The sequence below is a fragment of the Silurus aristotelis genome (genome assembly GCF_946808225.1).
Source record: "Silurus aristotelis genome assembly, chromosome: 8".
Lineage (NCBI taxonomy): Eukaryota > Metazoa > Chordata > Actinopteri > Siluriformes > Siluridae > Silurus > Silurus aristotelis.
In genome coordinates this window covers 21,996,374-22,020,347 of record NC_139581.1, presented here as the reverse complement: position 1 = coordinate 22,020,347, position 23,974 = coordinate 21,996,374, and the positions used below count along the sequence as shown (strand labels likewise).

The window sequence follows — 23,974 nt, the reverse complement described above, 5'->3', positions numbered from 1 at the left end:
TGTGAATGTAATGTGCTACATGATATGACATAGGGTTAATTAAGTAGAAACTAAGACCTAACACAGCACAATAATAACACTAGCACAGTAAATTACAGAGCAGGGCTGACCAGTACACAGAGCTGATTGTCCATATAACAAATACTGTATACGTGCCGTGTAATATTTTATTTTCTTCCATATTTTCAATTTCGTTTAAATTACATCTTAGTAATGATGTACAAAAGTTACGAAAGGACTTTCTTGCAATATTTATTTTTCTATTTTCTTTGCTAGCCTCGGAAAGATGATGACTTCAGTGGTAAAGCTCAGTCTGGTGATGCAGTTAAATATACCAATTGACAGAGGATCCTCACTAGGTTACTTTTGTAACTTTAGTTCCCTGAGGGAACGAGAGCTGCGTCGAAAAAGCTTTGGGAACGCCTCGCAAACAGATCCACGTGGGCTCTGTAATATCGCTGCCAAATCTGCTCCACCACCTCGGGGTGAAGCCTTCATTCCCCAGGCCTCGGCCCTTGCCTCGAAAGGGCATCTGCTCTCCAGTTCAAATGAGCAGATGTTGAAACCAACATTAAACTTTTGACTTACCCACTTAGATTCTCCTAATTTATTTTCAATTTACAATTTTTACAGTTTAAAAATAAAACAAATGTTAAATCGCTTTTTCATCTACTCATATACTGTATGGCATGGGCCAAATCAAAGGTCTCCATGAGCCAGCTTTGGCACACAGGCGCTAATTTGGGCATCTCTGATTTAGAGAGTGTTCGAAGGAGACGAACATTTTATAAAATTTTCAAACAAGCCCATCTGATGCCAACATCCATGCCAAGATCATTGTCCAATCAATCTTAAATAAAGCGTTGATGAATGGCTGGCCTGTTAACTGATGTTATATAACTTATGAGATAATACAGCTATTCAACCTATAAGCTATACAGCCGTATGCTTGTAATATTAGCAACCTTTAATTTATTTCAATGTTTCATGTGAACATTAAAAAAGCATTGATGAATGATTGACCAGAAAACCACAATAATGTTCAGTTGTGCAGCTGCACACCAAATGCAGGTTTTATTTTCTCTATGTTGTTTGGTCCATTCCTCCAGTCCAGTAGATGGCAGTGGCGTGGACCGTGTCGACGCACCAGCCCGAATTTGATGATGTAGTACGAATGCGTACATGATGCCGGAAAGAGAACAGCATTTGTAAAAGCGGTGTTTATTATTGTATTCAGTGCGGCTTGTTTTATATATATTTTAGTAAATATCACCCATAATTGTTGTCAAACCACAATCAGTACTAAAGAGGACCACGGTTTTTTTTTTGTCTAAATTCCTGTAGTTTCTGGAGCATATGAACACATGATCATTTGCTTGTCTCAGATACAGCATGTCAAAGGAGAAGGAGTCCAAATGGACAGAACACTCCGAGTCCAAACACCTTCCCATTTATCAGCACAGACACAAACTAATAGAAGCTGTAAAGGAAAACCAGTTCCTGGTTGTAACTGGTGAAACCGGAAGCGGGAAAACCACGCAGCTGCCGCAGTACCTGTACAAAGCCGGTAAGCTGCAGCACCAAGTGCACTTCTGTTTCAAAAATAAAAGAAACTAGAATAATTATATGTTGGACCATTCAGAATTATGCGCACATTTGCTCCTTTCCCCCCTTATATTTTCATTATTTTCAACATTGTACACACTGTGTGAAAAGCTTGGCACACTCATGGCATTCTCTTATCAGATTCATGAGGTAGGCAGCAGGAGTGGTTTACAATTCACAGAGTTCAAAATCAGTTCAAGACATTTCTTGCCTTTCTAATGTACTTTAGACCATCACTTGTCTTGTGCAGAGGAAAGAGTGTGTAAAGAGTCAATAGAACTACTTGTGCTACTATAACAACTGCACAAATCCAAATTATGGCAAGAAACACTCAGTTAAGTAAAGAAAATAGGCAGTGCATAATATCTTTAAGAAATTAAGGTCAGTTAACCGAAAGGGTCTTCAGAACATTAAATGTATCCCCCAGACTCCAAAACCATGAAACGTTATGATGAAACAGGCTCTCATGATGTCCGTGCAAGGAAAGAAAGACTGAGAGCTACCTCTGCTGCAGAGGATTCGTTTATTAGAATTACCAGCCTTAGAAACTGCCGATTTAAGTAAATGTTTCTTGAAGTTCACTTGGCAGAAATATTTCAGCATCCACCGTTCTGCATGAGTCAGGCTTAATGGTCGGTTTGTGTTGAAGGAAACATTTCTTCGGAGGGACAGCAAGCAGAAGGGACTTGCTTGGGCCAAGAAATGGACATTAGATCAGAGGAAACTTGTACTTTCCCATTTGAAGAATCTAAAATATCAAACAGATTCTGGGTTTATTAACACATTTTGGTTTACTACATAATGCCATACATGTTCTTTCATAGGTTGGATATCTTAATTATTAGATGGTATATATATATATATATATATATATATATATATATATATATATATATATATATATATATGTGAAATATTAGGCAGGATGTACAGTACTGTGTATATATAGATTCACATAAAAAGTGCAGATGTATGTAAGGCACAATATGTTTAGAGAATGGTATAAAGAATACAATCTGTAATATGTATCTTGTATGTATAATTGTACAGAGGTTATATACAGTGTTAATACAGTGATCTAATAGTGTAGTGTAGAGTTTAGTAGTGTGATGGTGGATGGAAAAAAAAAGCTGTCCCTGAACCTGCTTGTTGTGGTGCGTATGTTCTGTATTCTTTCTTGATGGAAGGAGGTTAAACAGTTTGTGACGTGGATGTGAAGAGTCTCTGATGATGATGTGAGCTCTGCGCAGACATCTGCTGTGGTGAAGGTGCTCAATGGAGGGTAGTTGGGTGCCAGTGATTGTTGGGCAATTTTGACCACCCTTTGCAGGGCTTTAAGTTCATACACAGTGGAGGCTCCGTTCCATACAGTGATGAGTTGGTCAGGATGCAGCGGTTAAAACTTCCCCGAGGACAAATTCTTAAGACTCCTCAAGAAGTAAGGCGTTGTTGTGCCTTCCTAAATAGAGCTGAAGTGTTCTGGTGCAAGGGCAGATCATCAGAGATTTGAATTCCCAAGAACTTAAAGCTGGAGACCCTCTCTACCACAATTCCATTAATGTAGACTGGGAAATGTCTCCTGCTGTTAGAATCCGGAAAGTCCACGATCTGCTGTTCAGTCTTCGTTGAGGGTCAGGTTGTTGATGGCACACCACGCTGTCAGGCTTCTGATCTCTTCCCTGTAGGCCCTGTTGTTGCTGATCTGGCTGACCACGGTGGTGTCATCTGCATCTTATTAATGTTTAATTTTGAATATAATTAAAAATTAAGAAAGACCACTGAAGGAGAAGGTGTGTCTTATCTTTTGACTGGTACTATACATCAGTGGCGGGCAAAGCATTTGGTACCTGGGCCTTCAGTGGGGACTTACTTGACTTAATCCACCTCTTAATACTACCACTATCACGTCGCAATTATAGAAACCATCAATACTATACAAACACGCAATTAACAAAGCGTGGCATTACAGAGAGAGAGAGAGAGAGAGAGAGATTTTTACATTTTACTAAAGCAAGAAACCCAGTTAAGACTCCAAACCTCTACACTACAACCACAACTGTGCCACCTACATCATCTGGAGCAGTTCAGAATCAATATTTGTTTAATTAAATGACAAAAACATAAAAATGTAAATAAAATACAATCTACTCACCAGAGATGCAGACTCATAATGTGCACTGCTCCTCAGAGGCTGTATTCCAGTGGTACCGCTCGTATTCACTGGTCTGGAAGTGGCGAACGAACCCTTTCCCGGGCTGAGACAGGCTAGCTAGCTTCAGGGTTGGCCGACCTCTCCTCACGATGTGTAGCTTTTCTTGAAAATGTATTTTTAAGTATGCCTGAGACCAAATAAATGTATCTTCCTCCATACCACTTTGCCACCAGATGCACCCCAGACATCTTCACCCACTCACTCTTGCGTCAGAATGGTATTGTTCAGTGGTGGAGAGTAACAAAGAAAATGTAATTTGTTACTGCACTTACGTAGCTTTTTCACAAATCTGTACTTAATAAGTATTTCCATTTTGGTATACTTGAACTTCACTACATTTCAAAGTCAAATATCTTACTTTTTTTTACTCAACTTCATTTTGCGAAATCATTCGTTCCTTTTTCAACTTCTGCTTCAAGAGTCAAGAAGCTTTTATTGTCATTTTAACCATATATAGCTGACCGTGAAATGAGAAAACTTTTCTCCAGAACCCTGGTGTTACATAAAACAGCATACAGCTACAAGAACACAGAGTTTAGGACTAAAGTAAGTTGTCCTCACCAAGTGCGTTGTGTGCAAGCTAGTGCAAACAGACAACATAAGACAGTGTGGGACAGATACACAAAAACACAAACTAGCACCGCCAGTAAACCTACTGTATGTTATACAGTGGGTTTTTTTTTTTATTGTGATGCTGAATTTTACAGTTCAGCATCAGTTCAACAGCATGCAGAACATTTTAAAAGGAATGGTGGAAGGAAATGATAAAAGAAACTCCTGACTAACTCGCCACAGCACCCGTGGCCTTATTTGTGTGATATTTCTTTGTTTAATAGTTGAAAATATTTTGGGCTCATGATAATTGTAATAGGTATCAATTGGTGTTTGACTTATTAATATCATTCTATTAATAGATCGGTGGGCTGAGAGTAACAGAGTCTTTTCACATAAACTGAGTTGATTAAGCAGAGTCTTGTGACAGAAATGGTAATAGGAACATTATAGCCATAATGAATCAAAGTACTTTGGATACTTAAGTAAGTTTGAAGGCAAATACTTTTGTAGTTTTACTCAAGTGAAAGGGTAAGGGAGCACTTTTACTGGAGTAATATTTGACCGAGTGTATCTCTACTTTTACTCAGGTACCGTAATTTCCGGACTATAAAGCGCACCCACTGAATTTCACAAAGATTTATATTTTACCGAACCTGTCTATAAGCCGCAGTTTCATTGAAACTAATGAACTTTACACGGGCTTTAATGAAAGACAGTGTCTGTTACACTGTGTAACGGGTGAAATATGTTGCGCTTCCTTTAGGAGCAGAGCGGCATTTTGGGAATAGCCTGCCGCTGCATTTTTCCGCTATTACTGCATGTGTGAAGACCGAGGAATATGTCCTTATTATTTTCTGATGCTCATTTCTAAGTTTCTTTGACGTAACGCTGTTGCCAAGAAAAATAAAAAAGCACGAGATTTGGAAACCTGTGTGTGCTTATATGATTTCTGTTGTAACTGGAGTTAGTGAGCTCTCCCTTCACCCAGACTCAACGCGTTTCACAACTATTTCTCTCGAGAGTTTATCTTTTGGCATTGTTGTGCGTTTAAAAAAAAAAAAAAAAAATTTTTCCCGATGCCGTGCAGCTCAGAACACAGGTGAGTTGCGTTTTTTTGTTTCTGTTCGGAAATTTCATTGGTCTAATGTTATGGGGTTCAGTTTTTTGGCTTGAAGTTTGTGAAACCGGGAAAAACCCAGACAAAATTCATAAATAAGCCGTGGGGTTCAAAACATGGGAAAAAAGTAGCGGCTTTTAGTCCGAAAAATACGGTACACGGATTGCGTACTTCATCCACCTCTGGTATTATTGCTTCAAGTGGGAATAGGACGTTAAGAAAAGTACATATGGCTGCGATGGTTAGGTGTCTACAGAGGACACACAAATAATAGACTGGATTTACAGTTTATTGTAACTTGTTTGTTTTTTTAAAGATTTGTTATTATGATTCTTGTTTACACAAAAAAAACCTTTAATTTTGTGTCAAAAGACCCAGAGCCTGTCAAAAATTTGGAAACACAGTCTTTTAGGGGTGGTTAGGGGAAGTGGTAGCTCAGTGGTTAAGGCTCTGGGAATGTCGGAAGTCCAAGACCTAGAATCACCAAGCTGCCTCTCTTGGACCCTTGAACAAGGCCAGTTAGTTTCTCCCAACTTTCAGCTAAAAGACTTCCTCTCGTGATTAATTTGGTGTTCTAGTAGATTTTCATGGAGGAGTCGTTATGTTCGGAAGGGAGTGTCAACAAACCGTCTTTTTTTTTTTTTTTTTTTTTTTTCTTTTCTTTTCTTTTTCACCTTCAGAGACAGATTGTTGGCTTTACACCAGTCCATTAACCTCTGCCCTTCCTTTCTGTATGCTGACTTGATGTTCTTGCCGGTGAGACCGACCACAGCCATCAGCGAACTTGATGTGATTCAAGCTGTGCATTGCTACACAGTCATGACTCAGCAGCAAGAACAGCAAGAGACTGAGCACACAGCCCTGAGGGGGGCAGTATGCAGTGTGGTAGTGCTGGAGGTGCTGTTCTCAATCCAGACTGCCTAATGTCTCTCAGTCAAAAGGCCCAGGATCCAGTTGTAGCAGGAGGTGTTGAGGCCCAGCAGGTTTAGCTTCCTGATTAGATGCTGAGGAATGATTGTTAATGAATGATAACCCTACGAATCAAATTTGATGTCTCTTTTTTTTTTTTTGGTGAGGGCCAGGTATAGTGTGGTGAAAAAGGCATCAACATACATGTATTTAATGAGTTAGCATGTTCTCCAAGTATAAACAGAAAGTTGTGAAATGGAATATGACATAGCTAGATGTCCCATTAGGGGTCACCACAGTGGATCATCTGTCTCCATACCCCCCCTGTCCTCTACATCTGCCTCTTTCAAACCAACTACCTGCATGTTTTCCCTCACCACATCCGTAAGCCTTCTTCTTGGCCTTATTTTTTTCCTCCCACCTGGCGGCTCCATCCTCAGCATTCTCCTACTGATATAACCCATGTACCTCCTCTGCACATGTCCAAACCATCTCAATCTCGCCTCCCTCACCTTGTCTTCAAAACGTACTACATGCGCTGTCCCTCTTATAAACTCATTTCTAATCCTGTCCATCCTCGGCACTCCCAACAAAAACCTCAACATCTTCAGCTCTGCTACCTCCACGACCGTGGTGGGTCCCATCAGCAAAAACGAGGAGTCAGCATACAGACAGCAGCTGTGACGGTTAACAGCCTGGTGTGGAGCGAAGAACCTGTCTCTGAACGTTGACCAAACGAAAGAACACATTTGTTTACATTTTTGTTTAATTACAATGTTCACTTTACTCTTTTACACACCGCAGTGCGCAATATGCAACAGGTTGGCACTATTTTGTGTTTTGTGTATTTGTCTTAAACTGTCTTGTGTTGTCTTTGCACTGTTTGCACTTTATGTGGTGAGAACACTTACTAGTCCTTAGCCCTGTGTTTCATGTGATGTAGCTCTATGTTGTTTTATGTAGCACCAGGGTTCAGGAGGAAGGTTGTTTCATTTTACTGTGTACTGCATCAGCTATATATGGTTGAAATGACAATAAAAGCTTCTTGACTTGACTCTTGACCTTCTCTTTTACTCTTTCAGATACCCTTCAATCACAAATCACTCCACCCACTCCAATCTGCCTGCACTCTTCACTTCTCTAACACACTTTCCGTTACTTTGCACTGTTGTCCCCAGGAACCTGAACTCCTCCACCTTCTCCACCCCTTATCCCTGCAACCACACCCCTCCCCTTTGCTAAAACGCATATCTTCACCTCTCCAGTCTCTTTTCAACCTGCTCCCTACTCTCACCACAAATCACAATACCATCTGCAGACATCATAGTCCAGACACATGCCTGTCTGACCTCACCCGTCAACCTGTCCTTCACCACTGCAAACAGGAAGGGCTCAGAGCCGATCCTTGATGCAGTCCAACCTCTACCTTGAACCAGACTGTCGTTTCTACTGCAAATTTCACTGCTGTCACACTGTTCTCATACATGTCCTCCATCACCCTCACATACTTCTCTGACACACCTGACTTTCTCATACAATACCAAAATTCCTCTCTCTGCACCCTGTCATACTCTTTCTCTAAATCCACAAATACACAATGCAACTCCTTCTGACCTTCTCTATACTTCTCCAACAACATTCTTAAAACATGTAATGCATCTGTGGTGCTTTTCCTCAGCATAAAACCATACTGTTTCTTACAGATGGTCACCTCTTCTCTCAGTCTGACTTCCACTACTCTTTCCAATAACTTCATGGTGTGACTGATTAACTTTATTCCCCTGTAGTTATTGCAGGTCTGCACATCTCCCTTATTCTTAAGGATCAGTAACAGCACACTTCTTCTCCATCATACAGCTCCTCATATGCCTTTCCTTGTCTTTTGCCACATCCCTCTTTACCTGCTGCTGCATCTTCTTGTACTCCTGCCTTTTCTCATTTGTCTGCTGATCCTTTCTCCTTATGCTCTCCTGCACTTCCTCATTCCACCACCTCATCTCTTTGTCTTCCTTTCTATTTCCAGATGTCACACTAAGTACCTTTTTAGCTGTCTCACTTATCACTTCTGCAGCAGTTGCCCATTGATTCAGCACCTCTTTACCACCACCGAGCCCCTGTCTGACCTCTTCCCTGAATCTCATACTACAGTCTTCCTCCTTCAGTTTCCACCATTCTTCTTTCAGTCCTCACTCTCCTCCTATTTTTCTTCACCTCTAAAACCATCCTACAGATCAGCACCTGATGCTGTCCAGCTACACTGTCCCCTGCCAACACCTTACAGTCTCCAATTTCCTTCAGGTTGCATCTCCTACATAGAACATAGTCCACCTGTGTGCACCTTCCTCCACTCTTATACGTCACCCTATGCTCCTCCTTCTTCTTAAAGTAAGTGTTCATCACTGCAATTTCCATCCTTTTAGCAAAATCTATCACCATCTTCCCTTCCACATTCCTCTCCTTAAGGCCATACCTACCCATAACCTCCTCATCACCTCTGTTCTCTTCACCTACATGCCCATTAAAGTCTGCCCCAATCACCAATCGTTCACCTTCTACCACTCCATCTAACTCACCCCGGAATTCTTTCTTCTCCTCCATCTCACAACCCACTTGTGAAGCATAGGCACTGATGACATTTATCATTACCCCTTCAACTTTCAGCTTCATTTAGTCTCCTGAACACACAACATGTCTACCTTTCTCCTCTCCATCATATCAGCTAACTCTTTCCCTTTACCAGTCATAGTACCAACATTTAATGTACCAACCCGAACCTCCACTCTCCTCCACTTCTCCTTTCCCTGGCATCTCTGTAGACGTCTTCCTCCTCTCCTTCTACTCCTTTGGCCAACAGTAGCCCAATTTCCACCCGTACACCGTGTTGGCTAAAAATACCTGTAGTGGTCGTTGGTAACCTGGGCCTCGACCGATCCGGTATGAAATTCTTATTCGTGATCCACATATTCGATTTGGCACATGTTTTACGCTGGATGCCCTTACTAACACAACCCTACCCATTTATCCGGGCTTGGGACCGGCACTAAGCGTGCACCAGCTTGTGCCTTCCTAATGGCTGGGTTGACAAAGGTACATGTATTTCATCCAAAGACCTATTGTTATTGTCTAATTGGACAGTTTGATTAGATTTAATACCAATTACATGACCAAGTTTGTTGCTTATAAACTAAAAGGAACATTTATTTGTCTCTCAAAAACAAGATTTTTCAAACTTTCGACAGACACTAATTGTAATATAATAAGCATTAGAGTCAGCACCTAATTTATTTAAGAATATTTCTTTGTGAATTGTTGAGCACGTGAATAAAATCTTCATAATCTTCTATATATTAAAATGTCTCTTTATTTCATTTTGCATTATACATGGTATAAAAGAAGACTCTTGCCCTTCAATACGAATGTTCAGGAAATATTTGATTAAATAAATATATTTGTTTAAATCTATTTGCAGGTTTCTGTCAAAATGGAAAAATCGGTGTCACACAGCCGAGAAGAGTGGCAGCCATCACCGTCGCTCAGAGAGTTTCTCAGGAGATGGAGGTCAGTTTAGGGCACCAGGTTGGTTATCAGGTGCGATTTGACGACTGCACTACAAAGGTAAGTAACAAAAGGGTTCTAAGCGCTTAAAGCATATCTATAAGTCTGTAGCTTGTACAATTCTTTATTTTGAATTGATTGTGCTTTTTTTGCACTTAGGACACTTTGATTAAGTACATGACAGATGGCTGTATGCTGAGGGAAATCCTTACAGACTCAAGTTTAACGCAGTACAGTGTTGTGATCCTTGATGAAGTTCATGAGAGAAGCCTCAACACGGTATCATCATTCATTCATAAATGCTCGTTTTTTTTCCCTCCAACTTTATCATATTCTCTTTCCCAGTTAACTTGACTTCTATAAAACTCTGGCCAGCATGTGCCCTGCCGTGTGTGTTTATAGTCCTCACACCATTGTTTCCTCACAGGATATTTTGCTGGGATTACTGAAGAAGACTCCGTCTCGAGGCTCCCATGGCCGCACGCTTCCTCTGAAAGTGGTAGTGATGTCTGCCACTCTGGAAACAGATAAGCTGAGTGGATTTTTAAATGGTTCGCCTGTATTTGTGATTCCGGGAAGAACCTACCCTGTGAAAGAACTGTTCTGCAATTTGATTGGACCAAAGGAAAAAGATGGTTCTGCATATGTGAAAGCAGTAAGTTAGAGCCTTTTTTTTTTTTTTTTTTTACTTAAAAGCTTAAAAAAAAATTAGATTTCTGCTAAGATAAAGAAAGTGCTTCATGGTTTATCGTTTTTTTCTCAAGGTGGTGAAGGTGGCTTTAGAAGTTCATACTAATGAAGTGTCTGGTGACATTCTGGTCTTCCTGACTGGTAAACATGGGTTTTAGATATTTCATATTTTAGTTGTATGTTTTTAGGAAAAATATGAGGCTTTTCATGTTCTTTACAATATATCATTGATTGGAAAAATGAGCAAGAATAAAACAAATGCACTCATGAGACCTTTTGCTCATTTACTTTTAATGCAGTGAATTGTTTGGGGAAAATCAGAAACCAGGAAACATGTATAATGTTGTCAAAAAGTTTGTTTCATTAATTAATTTTTTTTTTGCATATTTGTCACACTTAAATGAGATCAAGTAAATGCAAATATTACCCAGCGATATCTCAAGTAAATACATGCAACAAAATGCAGGTTTTAAATGATGATTTCATTTAGTAAGGGAAATAAAAAGCTGTACACACCTACCTGGCCCTACATAAAAATGTACTTTTTAAATCAAAACTGAACTTTGATTAATCACTTTTTTCTTTGGAAAGCTGAGTAAAATTTTACTTCCTACTCTCAGGCCTGATTACTGCCAAATCTGTTGGATCAAGAAATTACTTGAAAAAGTCAGGAAGTCAAGTCAAGAAGCTTTTATTGTCATTTCTATCATATATTTCTACCATATATAGCTAAAACAGTAAACAGTGAAAATGAGACAACATTCCTCCAGAACCCTGGTGCCACATTAAACAACACAGAGCTACATCACACAACATAAAAGCTACATAAGTGCATCGAGTGCAACCCAGTGCAGACAGACAACACAAGACACTGTGGGACAAATATGCATAACCAAAAAAAATTTTTAAAAAATAGGGCCGATCAATAAACCTACTTTTTCTTCTTTCGGCTGCTCCCATTAGGGGTCGCCACAGCGGGTCATCCGTCTCCATACCCCCCTGTCCTCTACATCTGCCTCTTTCAACCCAACTACTTGCATGTCTTCCCTCACCACATCCATAAACCTCCTCCTTGGTCTTCCTACCGATATACCCCATGTCCCTCTGCACATGTCCAAACCATCTTAATTGAGCCTCTCTCACTTTGTCTCCAAAGGGCGGTCCCTTTAATAAACTCGTTTCTAATCTTGTCTATCGTCGTCACTCCCAATGAAAATCTCAACATCTTCAGCTCTCCTACCTCCATCCTTTTACTCAATGCCACTGTCTCTAAACCATACAACACTGCAGGTCTTACCACAGTCCTATAAATTTTCCCTTTCACTCTTGCAGATACCCTTTAATCACAGACCAGTAAACCTACAGAATACTCTGATTATACAGTACTGTGCAAAAGAGGATTGAAGTGAAGCATGCTAAAAGAAAGAAAAAAAAAACCATCATGTCATGACGTAAAGCAGTGGTCCCCAACTCCCGGGCTGCGGTCCAGCACCGGTCCGTGGGTCAATTGGTACCGGGCCGCACAAAAAGAATACATAACTTACATTTTTTCCGTTTTTTTATTATCTGATTCTGAATTATTTAATTTTTTTGGGGGGGGGGAATTACCGGATTCTCTCCACCACATCTGTCTATGAGTGACTTTTTATGTATGTCATGATGCCTCGGTCACATGTCTGAACTCCATCCACTACCTTACTAAAGGGGCTGCTCCGGCTGCTAACACATAATACATTACCGCTAGATTGAAACCCCCAAGCGAGCAAAAAAAACAAAAAAACAACACAGTGGATTCACGTTTATTATTTTGTTTAGAAAATATCAGTTTTTTTCCCGGTCGTATCATTTTATTTTGTATTTATCTGCCACACCTTAAAGGCCGGTCCGTGAAAATATTGTCTGACATTAAACCGGTCCATGGCGCAAAATAGGTTGGGGACCGCTGACGTAAACTAATTCAAGAACAGATGAGAAACAAAGTAATTGCCATGTATAAGTCTAGAAAGGTTTACAATCCTATTACAAAGGTTTTGGGACTGCAGAAAACTATGCTGAGAGCCATTACCCATAAATGGAGAACACATGAAACCTTGAATGGAGAAACTGGGAGAGTTCCAAAGTGAAAGCTACTGCTGACCAAAAAGAAAACAAAGAGACGTCTCACATTTTCCAAAAAACATCTTGATTACCCCCAAGACTTTTGGGCAAATATTCTATTGACTAAAGAGGCAAATGTTCAGCTTTTTTGGAAAGTGTGCATCCCATTAGATCTGGCGTAAAACTAACACAAATAAAAAGAGCATTATACCAACAGTCAGACATGGTGGTAGTCTGAGTGGTCTGAGGCTGCCTTGCACCTTCAGGTCTTGGACGACTTGCCTTGCAATTGCAATTGATGGGATCGTAAATTCTGCACTCTACCAGAAATTCCTGAAGGAGAACGTCTGGTTCATCAGCTCATGACCTTAAGTTCAATCTCAGCAGGTCTGAAACACACCAGCAAGTCCACTTCTAAACTGCTCAAATTAAACAAAATTAAGGTTTTGGAGTCAAAGTCCGTACTGAAATCCGATTGAGATGCTGTGGCATAAACTTAAACAGTCCGTTTATGCTCGAAAACAACCTAATGTGGTTGAATTGAAACAATTCTGCAAAGAACATTGGGCCAAAATTTCTCGACAGTGATGTAAAAGACCAGTTGTTCCAAATGCTTAATTGCACTTGTTGCCACCAAGGGTGGCCCAACCTGTTATTAGATTCCAGATCAGATTAGATTAGATTCAACTTTGTCATTGTGCAAGTGTACATGTACAGAGCCAATGAAATGCAGTTAGCATCTAACCAGAAGTGCATAAGTGGCTTATTTGCAATAAATAACAGTAGCTAGATAAGGTATGAGGTCCGTATATACAGGGATGAGGGTGATTAATGTACAGAAGAGTGCAGTAGGTAATAATATATAGTGTATATAGTAATATACAAAACACTGTGCCGAGATTATGCACAGTATGTATGATACAGTATATACAGTATAAATATGGGTAGAGTGTACAGTGAAATGTGTAGTGGATAAGCAGTACGAAATACACAGAAAGTGACAATGCAGTATTGAATCAGCTGTTCAGTACAAAGAAGCTATTCTTCAGTCTGTTTGTGCGGCTCTGAGGCACCTGAAGCGTCTGCCAGATGGGAGAAGGGTGAATAGTCCATGGTTGGGGTGAGAGGTATCTTTGATTATGCCCCAACTCCTATGAAGACAACGTTTACTGTAAATGTTCTCCCATGTGGGAAGCTGAGTGCCGATGACACGTTGGGCAGTTTTCACCCCCCCCCTCTGAAGGGCTTTACGGTCCGAAGCAGTGCAGCTGCTGTACCACACTGAGATACAGTTAGTGAGGATGCTTTCAATGGCACAGCGGTAAACGTTCTCCAGTATCCTGTAGCACAGACGGGACTTTTTTAGTCTCCTCAGAAAAAACAGGCGCCGTTGTGCCTTCCTGATCATGATAGAAGAGTTAAGAGACTAGGTAAGATCCTCAGAGATGTGGACTCCAAGGAACTTAAAGCTGGTTACACGCTCAACAGCAGCTCCGTTAATGTGAATGGGAGCGTGAGTGTGATTGACGGCTCGTCTATAAGCCACAGCGATTTCTTTTGTCTTCTTGGTGTTGAGTGTCAGGGTATTGTCCTCACACCATGCTACTAGGTGCCGGATCTCCACCCTGTACCGTCATCTTGTTACCTCTGATCAGGCCTACCAAAATTAACGATGTTGTCTGAGGCATAGGCAGGTATGCAGTCATAGGTGAAAAGAGAGTAGAGAAGAGGAGACAATAACCCCACTGCTGAGGGTGAGACTGGAGGAGGTGACGGAGTTTAGTCGGACAGACTGTGGTCTGTTCGTAAGGAAGTCCAGGGTTCAGTTGCAGAGATGTGTGCTGATGTCAAGCTTAGCTTGGAGGGGCTAACCGTCTTAAAAGCTGAGCTGAAATCAACAAACAACATCCTGGCATAAGTGTCGGCGTTGTCCAGGTGGGTCAGGCTAGAATGAAGTACCTGGGAAAATGTTCACATAAAGCCAGGCAGGTTTGGACAGCTTTTTTTTTCCCCCTTAATAAATGAAATCATCATTTAAAAACTGCATTTTGTATTTACTCAGGTTACCTTTGTGTAATATAAACATTTGCTTGATGATCTGAATTAAAGTGTGACAAATATGCAACAAAATAGAAAGTCTGGAAGAGGCAAATACTTTTTCACAGCACTGTATATAAATTTACTTACGGTATATAGTCTGATATAGTTTGATGTAATGTTGATGTTTAAAGTTATCGTCAATAAATAGAACAATATAGACTTTTGTGTCTGCTACTTTACCCACAATGCTTCAACGGTTAACAAAATTAGTAGGAAATCAATTTATTTGTGAAGTTATTTTAACTGTTAGTTTAATCTTCAAATTTCTTGATCAATTGTTTGTTTTTAAGACCATTAAAGCCTAATGCTTTGCAATTTTTTTAGTGGGTTTTTTTTTGCCCAGGTGTGTAGATCAATTTCACAAATAATTTTTTAATAAGCTCTAAGAATGTCCTCATTGACGATTGCATTTGTTTTTATTACAGACATCATCTTTTTTTGGTTGACTTTCTTGTTCTTTCAGGTCAGTCTGAGATCGAGAAAGCCTGTGACATGCTGTTTGAAAAGGCAGAGTCCATAGACTATCGTTATGATGTGAATGATAAAACAGTCGAAGGCCTTCTTATTCTGCCTTTGTATGGATCCATGCCGACAGGTATTCTCCATCTGCTCGTCCCTGTTTATCTTTAATGTGGTTGTTTAAGAGCGTAACGTTTTAAACATGCACAGATCTCATTCTGAACAATACGTGGCCAGCACATTAAAGTGGGTTTGGATTGGATTGGATTCGGACACACTTTTCAGTCTGTTTCACCGTTTCATGCTTTGAATGCACTGAATGTTAACATAAAACAGTGTTTACTATAGGACACAGTTTATCCTCAAGTGTGTGACGATCCCACCAGTGAAATTTCACCTAACAGAAACTTGATCTCTCCTGCCTGTGGTTCTACTTAACTATACACACAGCTGAGCAGTCTTGTTCACATACAGTATTATATTGCATGTCTTCTACACGTAACATCTAATGAAGGGATGGTCAGAAACAAAACATGCTTATCCAGTATTCTTCCATTATATTCCATGGAATATCATGTTAGCTCTTCTGGAATATAAATTTGTCTTAGTCTTTAAAACGTATAATTCAAACTGGAATCCAAACTTGAACAACAAGGAGATCAAGAAGTTTTAGTATGTAAAATAGGTTGTTGGGCTCCTTTTTTTTTTTTTTTTGCATCTGAGATGCTGAATGTGCACTGAAAACCATCTTGTTTCCACATTGGATTTCTGTATCAAACTGTCAGATCTATGATTTCATGATTGTGTCGAACATGTTCTAGGTATGAGCATTGTATCATGTAGCATGTAAAGTAATGCCTGTATGTAGTCATGGCCACAGAAATTATAATTCCATGTGCTTAATTGTTTTTTTGGGCTTACAGATCAGCAAAGGCAGATATTTCAGCCCGCTCCTGCGGGTGTGAGGAAGTGCGTAGTGGCAACCAACATTGCAGCAACATCGCTCACAATTAACGGAGTCAGGTGAATCAGTGTAAAACAGGGTAAAACGTGAGATGTGCGATCTCCAGAAAGTTGTTATAATATTGCAGTGCGTGCAGATATAAAAATCGGATTGGGAAAGTAATCGTGTGAATTCTGTCTAACATGCTACTGTAATTTTCTGTATTATTTTTAAGGTATATCGTGGATAGTGGATTCGTGAAACAGTTGAATCATAACTCACGAGTTGGCCTGGACATCCTTGATGTGGTGCCAATATCAAAGTAATGTTCCAGACTAAAGCACATCGAGTTCTATTGCTGTTTTATGTAACGGATTTGAAAAGAAAAAAAAAAAAAACTATTTGATGTTTTTTATTGTGCAGAAGTGAGGCCCAGCAACGAGCAGGCAGATCTGGTAGGACTGCACCAGGAAAGTGCTTCAGAATCTACAATAAGGAATTTTGGGAGAAATGTATGCCTGAATATACAGTTCCAGAGATACAAAGAACTAGTCTCACTTCTGTTATCCTTACCCTCAAGTGTCTCGGAGTTCATGATGTCATAAGGTTGTGTTCACTTTCGGCTTTTAAGGTTTTAATGAAGCTTGTAATCGTCTGCGGGAATGTTTACAGTGTTTCTCTGTCACTCCGTGTGCAGGTTTCCCTACCTAGACCATCCGGAAGAGAGGTTTATCCTGGACGCATTGAAGAAGCTTTACCAGTTTGATGCAATTGACAGGTTGGTTTTGTTCTTAAGCTTCTTACTGATGCTTCGTAGGTGGCATGCATGTGCTATTAGTTATTGTTATGCGCTCAACATTAGAGTAATCTCATAATTGTGTGTAAGAAATGTAACATAAATATATCATGCGCCTGGTTGAAAGGGGCCAGTGGTGGCAGTTAGGGTGGTGGGGAAGGTGGGGGTGATTGTCATTCATCACGTTTCAGAAAAGTGCTGAGTGAGCGTTTTTACCTTCCAACTAAATAAAAACTGGAAAGAAAAATGTGGAAAAACATTGTTTTTGAATATATATAGTAAATCGGAGTTGTCTCATTGTCAAAATTCCAAAGTTGCAGCATAACTTATTGGCCTATTTTTTGGGACATCTACCAGTATGTGAAGTAACATCCGACCTCACTGTGGCAGGACACTACAGCTGCAGTGAAGGCAAACAATCTCAGTCATATTTATTTCATTAATATAACTGATGATGCAACACATTTAGATTGTACACTATTGTAATTATGTAGCTGACGGTAGCCAGGACTGGCATGAACATTTTAGTAACTATGTATTTTACATGAGCCAGAAGGTGCTTGAAATTCCGAAGGGAAAATAAATATGCTGAGTGTGCAAGCAGCCTAATTGTGTGTGTGTCACTCTTTTATGATTTATAAAGGAAGGGTAATGTGACCAGTCTGGGAAGGCTGATGATAGAGTTTCCTCTTCCTCCCGGCCTCACTCGTGCTCTGCTCAGATCTGCTGCTGTTGGCTGTGAAGAGGTCATGCTTCCCGTGGCAGCCATGCTGTCAGTGGAAAACATCTTCATCCGACCAGGTAGCAATTTCAGCACCAGGAAAGACAACTGTTCTTTTTTTTTTTTTTTTTTTTTTTTTTAATAAATGAAAGTACACTAAATTTGATGTTTTATCTATAAAGGTCACCCGGAAAAACTAAAGGAGGCTGATCTAATGCACAGCGAGCTAGCAGCTAGTGCAGGTAGCTGTAATGATTTCCTTATGCTGCTCTGCATCTTTGAGAAATGTCGAGCAAGGTTGGTTGCTTTTCTCTAACCATGTGTTTTGATCGCAACTTGTAAAGTGCTGGATTATTGATCACCACCATCTCTGCCTCTCTGTTTACAGCGAAAATCCATCTAAATGGAGTAAAGACCACTGGATCCATTGGCGGGCTCTCAAGTCAGCCTTTAGTGTCGAAACTCAACTCAGGGAAATACTTCTCCGTCTGAAACAGGTATTCTGTTAATGGCAAAAAGAAAATACATTATTGTTTCTGTTGTAGGAACATACACTTGTAAGGACATATATGGTACTTATATGGTAGCTGTTCCACCTAATTTTATTTTGAAAATGTGTGAAATCGTTTTTTTTTTGTGGTCTGTGGAAGGAGTCTCCAATGTCACAATTGTGCAATAATTCTAGGTAAAGCTGAAATTTAAAGAGAGAGAAGGGTTAGGGGGTAGGGGAGGGTAGTGTTTATAGCTGCTGTAATGTAAGTGAACAACAGGAAGTAACTTGTTAAATGTATAGGGCCTGTCAAAAGATTGGATACAGCTAGTCTTTTATGGTTTTTAAAACATATACATATTCATTTATATAAAACAAACTGGGTACAATGGGGGAAATAATTATTTGATCCCGTGCTGATTTTGTAAATTTACCCCCTTACAAAGAAATGAACAGTTTATAATGTTTATGGTAGGTTTATTTTAACAGAGAAAGAAATAATATTAAAAGAAATTCAGAATTGTTTTTAAAAGTTAACATTATATATGAATTAATTTGTATTTGTTCGAGTAAAATAGGTATTTGATCCCCAACCAACCAACAAGAATTCTGACTCCCACACACCCAAATTAGTCCTGTCCCTTTAAGAAATATCTACTTATATCATCTCATTATGTGTATAAAACACACCATTCACAGAATCAACCTCTTCCATTCAAACCCCTCAACCACCATGGGCAAGACCAAAGAGCTGTCAAAGGACGTCAGGGACAAGATTGTAGACCTGCACAAGGCTGGAATGGGCTACAAGACCATCAGCAAGAAGCTTTGTGAGAAAGAGACCACTATTGGTGCGATAATTTGAAAAAAGAAGAAAAACAAGATAAGTCAGTCGCCCTCGCTCTGAAGCTCCATGCAAAATCTCACCTCATGGGGTAAAGATGATTCTGAGAAATATGTGTCATCAGCCCAGAATTACACTGAAGGAGCTTGTTAATGATCTCAAGGGAGCTGGGACCACAGTCACCAAGAAAACCATTAGTAACACACCAAGGTCTCTCTGCTCAAGAATGCACATGAACAGGCCTGTCTGAAGTTTGCCAATGAACTCCTGAATGATAAAAAAAAAAGGCTTGGGAGAAAGTGAGGTGGTCAGATAAGACCAATATTAAGCTCTTTGGCATCAACTCGAGTCACTGTGTTTTTAGGCAGAGAAATTCAGAATATGACCCCAAGAACACCATCCCCACTGTCAAACATGGAGAAGGAAACATCATCTGCTTTGGTGCTGTTTATTTGCTAAGGGTACAGAAAGACTTCACCAACACCCACATGAATGGGGCCATGCACTTTAGAATCTTGGATGAGAACCTTCTGGCCTCAGCCAGAACACTGAAGATGGGTCGTTTGATGGGTCTTCCAGCATGACAATGACCCAAAACATATGGCAAAGGCAACAAAACTGATGTTCTTGTAGCCCATTCCAGCCTTGAGTTGAGTCTGTGACTGGTGTTGTTTATACACATAATTCCAAATTGGTCATTTTTGGCTCTAACAGAAGAACTTATAGAGAAAAGTGGCAGACTGCCTCTAATCTACAGTCCAGCTTGGAGGTGGAAGCTAAATGGTTTGGGTAGTTTTAGAATTATTTAGCAGTGGTAGTAATACTAAACCACCATGGCTACCATTCCATAGTTCAACACCATGCATTTCCGTCTGGACTGCGGATAATCGGAACCATCTTCACCATACAACAAGAAAATGACCCAAAGCATACGTCCAAGCTCTGTTAGCATTGTTTAGGGAGCAAACAGTCAGCTGGAGTGCTATCTATCATGGAATGGCCTGCCCAGTCACCACAACTAAATCCAATTGAACTCCTCAGAAAGGATTTTTCCGATGAATATCAAGTTCTACATGCATACATTTAGATGTTTGTTTGGTCAATGTACATTTTTATACAGTTAAATTACATAGTTTGTTACATATAAACAAAAAGATGTATGCGTCTCTTAAAAATGATAAAAGCCTGTTTATTTACAAACTTTTCACAGGCACTGTATCTATAAATGTGTTAAACAAATGGTAATATAAGTGCAATTTTCAATAATTTTCTAAATGCTGTGTTATCGGAGAAATCAAAAAAGTCAGGACAAGATGTCATTGGGAAAAGAGTCAACTTTTTTTTTTATTGTTTTTCAACCTGACATGGTACTGATTTATTAGATATTAATGAGTCTAAAAAGTCAGCATAATGTGAAAGTATGTGAAGGTCTGCCTTTCTGCATTGACGAATTGTAGGATGAGATATCTGAAAATACAAGCTGACTCGAAGCTTCTTAAGGTTACTTTTCATATTTATTTAGCACTGATACTGTTTGCGCTGTGGTTTGTTGAGTTCTGTAATTTCAATGTGTGTTTTACTTTGTTAGGGTTTTATATTCCATGCAGAAGTGGAATTTTTTTTTTTTTTTTTTAAGTCTGACGTCAGCCTCATCCTTTCTCACATCCTTCAGCAAATGCTAATTGCTTTGTGATTGTTTTCTGTTTTGTGAAGTGTGAAAGTCAATCTACGCCTTGATTTTACTTGTCAGGCTCCATAATAATATAATTTCTTCAGAAGGTATGCTTAGTTCATACATTGTCACAAGATTTCATGTTTTCTTTCTTTCTTTTTTTTTTTTATTAGCAAAAGGATTTTCCACACGAGACATTCACAGGCAACAACAGTGAACTTCTGAGGCAGTGTCTCTGCCAGGGTTATTTTACAAACGTGGCAAGGAGATCTGTTGGAAAGGCTTTCTGTACTATGGATGGCCACGGCTCTACAGTTCATATTCATCCATCATCATGTGTAAGAAATTTCACTAAACCGACTTCGAAAGCTGTAAATTATTCTGTTTGAACAAGAAAATAGTGCATTTATGTCTTTTTTTTAGCTTTTTGGGCAGGAGACACAGCTAGACTGGATCATTTTCCACGATGTCTTGGTCACATCACGGGTTTACGTGAGAACTATATGCCCAATCCGATATGACTGGGTAAAGGACCTGCTGCCAAAGCTGCACGAAATCGACGTTTACGATTTGAGCAGCGTCGCTAGGGAGGAAGTAACCGATGAGGAAATGGAACGGTGGGAAAAGAAAAGAGCAGCACAAAAACAAGCGGGTATGCTATGCAGAAACAAAATAGGGCCAAATGTTTGTGGACACCTGACTATCACACCTATATGTGTATGATAACCTCTACTCCTCTGGAAAGGCTCTCAAGCTACAGGAGCATTACGTTAGTGAGCTCAGGAACTGATGGAGGCATGTGGTTCAGTTGGTGTTCACCACAAAGATTTTCAGAGGATTTAAGATCAAGGCTTAGTGCAGGAGACTCGATAAATCCATGATTTGCTAAGATGGAGTGGAAGATCTTAAGTTCACTTGGTGTAAAACAGAATCCCCATGCTTTTGCATGTTTAGGCCTCCTAGCTACAAAGAGTACAAAGACATCCTACACAATTGTGTGCTTCCAGCTTTGTGACAAATTTAGAAAAAGAAGCATATGTGGGTGCAATTGTCAGCTGTTCAAATACTTTTGTCCATATAATGTAAACTAATTCTTACATAGTTTTATATATAAGTGCAAGACAAGTAGTGTACAGTTACTTTCTGTTAACCATGTGCTGCTGTGTGCTGATTCATTTCACAGATGGCTTTGAGGATGCTCTGAAAAAGGTCGAGAAGAGAAACGATGAAAGCTCCATCACAGAGGCCCGTGCTCGATATTTACAAAGAAAACAAAATCGACTCCAGACAAAACATTCCTGAAAGGCGAATGTTCATATTTTTAGAAAAGAAAATGGATTTACAATATACAGTATATATATATTTTTTTCCTAAAAAAGATCACTGTGAGATTCAAAATATATAGATTTTTGCAATAAATATAAATGATTATAAATACTACTTGTATACAAGTATATTATTTCATTTTTTCTCCCGCTATCCGTAATTCGGGTCGCGGGGGCAGCAGTCTAAGCAGGCATACCCCGCCTTCGACTGCTGCCCAATCCTCACAGCACCGTCCCTTACGGTCCCTCCTGCAGGTGGTGAGCCCACGGGAAGGCGGCCCCACATCACTCCGACGTCACGGACCTTCATATTTCCCTCGTAAGGGACCTCCCGGAGCATAGAGGGTTAAGGGCCTTGCTCAAGGGCCCAAGAGTGGCAGCCTGGCGATACCGGGGCTCGAACCCCAGACCTTCCGATCGGCAACCCAGCGCCTTAACCGCTGGAGCCACCACTCCCCCCTGTTACAGAACAACCGTCTAAATGCAGGCTGAGATGCTGGAGCTTCTGTGTGCTATTTTTTGGGTCGATGAGCAAAATCTCAGTTTTATCAGAATTTAGTATATTATTTCATTTCATAAATAATAAAATGACCAACTCCAAAAAAATATGCAAGCAGGTGGATTGGCTGCACCAAATTGCTCCTAGGTAGGTGTGTGTGTGTGTGTGTGTGTGTGTGTGTGTGTGTGTGTGTGTGTGTGTGTGTGTGTGTGTGTGTGTGTGTGTGTGTGTGTGTGAGAGAGAGAGAGAGAGAGAGAACGACTTTCCATTCTGATGCCGTGTTCCTGTTCTGGATGCATGTTTATCTTGTAACCAGGATAAAGCGGACACTGAATTTGAATGAATTATTAATGATTAATTTCTGAATTATTAAACATTTCTAAAAGTTACTGAAGGATGGTGCTATAATATTGTCACACTGACACTTTGTTAAGTGAAATAAAGTGTATATCTACACACACACACACACACACACACACACACACACACACACACTATGACTGAGTTTCTGTTCCACTCTGTGCATCCTGAATCCTCTTTTGATAATCATCATAGAATAACCATACAACATCTTAGATTATCTTTAACATATCTATATATCGTATGTATATACACAGTGAATAACTTTTGTAATCACTTATTTTAAAACATCCACGTAGAAAAGAAAATGGGCAAAAATGCAGAGTAAAGGTAAACACACACACATATATATATATATATATATATATATATATATATATATATATATATATATATATATATATATATATATATATGTATATATATATGTATATATATATATATATATATATATATATATGTACACCTTTAAATTTTACATTTCTATATCCTATAGTTCCCTACATTTATTGTACCTTACACACATCTTACTCAAATTTAGTTTTTGTCAAATATGTTCTCCTATAGATCATGTGTGTAGGTATATACATTAACCAGCCATAAAATGATGAACTTATAACGTTTTGACAGGTAAAGTGAATAACATGGATTATCTCTTCATCATGGCACCTGTTAGTGGGTGATATTTATTAGACAGCAAGTGAACATTTTGTTCAAAAGTGGTTCAAGCAAGGAACAGTGGTGAACCGGTGACAGGGCCATGTGTGGCCAAGGCTCACTGATACATCTGGCCAGTGTGGTCTGATCCGATTAATGCCTGACAATATTAGGCAGGTGGTTATTATGTTATATATATATATATATATATATATATATATATATATATATATATATATATATATATATATCCATCCATCCATCCATCCATCCAGCCACGATTTATACCTGAGATTTTATATCAATTCATGTCTACGCCCATACTCGCATACTTCCCCACTTAATAGTAGGCTACAGTGCGCTGCAGC

At 39.6% G+C, this 23,974-nt stretch overlaps 1 protein-coding gene across 1 annotated transcript; it reads left to right on the top strand.

Annotated features, from left to right (window-relative positions):
* The first annotated feature begins 1,065 nt into the window (after positions 1 to 1,065).
* On the top strand, positions 1,066 to 22,202 carry dhx40 (DEAH (Asp-Glu-Ala-His) box polypeptide 40). Its single transcript, XM_083549622.1, has 16 exons — positions 1,066 to 1,567; positions 9,868 to 10,013; positions 10,113 to 10,232; positions 10,381 to 10,608; positions 10,718 to 10,784; positions 15,304 to 15,435; positions 16,223 to 16,322; positions 16,478 to 16,564; positions 16,666 to 16,848; positions 16,940 to 17,020; positions 17,682 to 17,839; positions 17,942 to 18,056; positions 18,148 to 18,256; positions 20,939 to 21,103; positions 21,189 to 21,417; positions 21,949 to 22,202. The coding sequence occupies exons 1-16, from the start codon at positions 1,393 to 1,395 to the stop codon at positions 22,065 to 22,067; spliced, it is 2,214 nt and encodes a 737-aa protein (XP_083405748.1). The 5' UTR covers positions 1,066 to 1,392; the 3' UTR covers positions 22,068 to 22,202.
* The last annotated feature ends 1,772 nt before the right edge of the window (positions 22,203 to 23,974 follow it).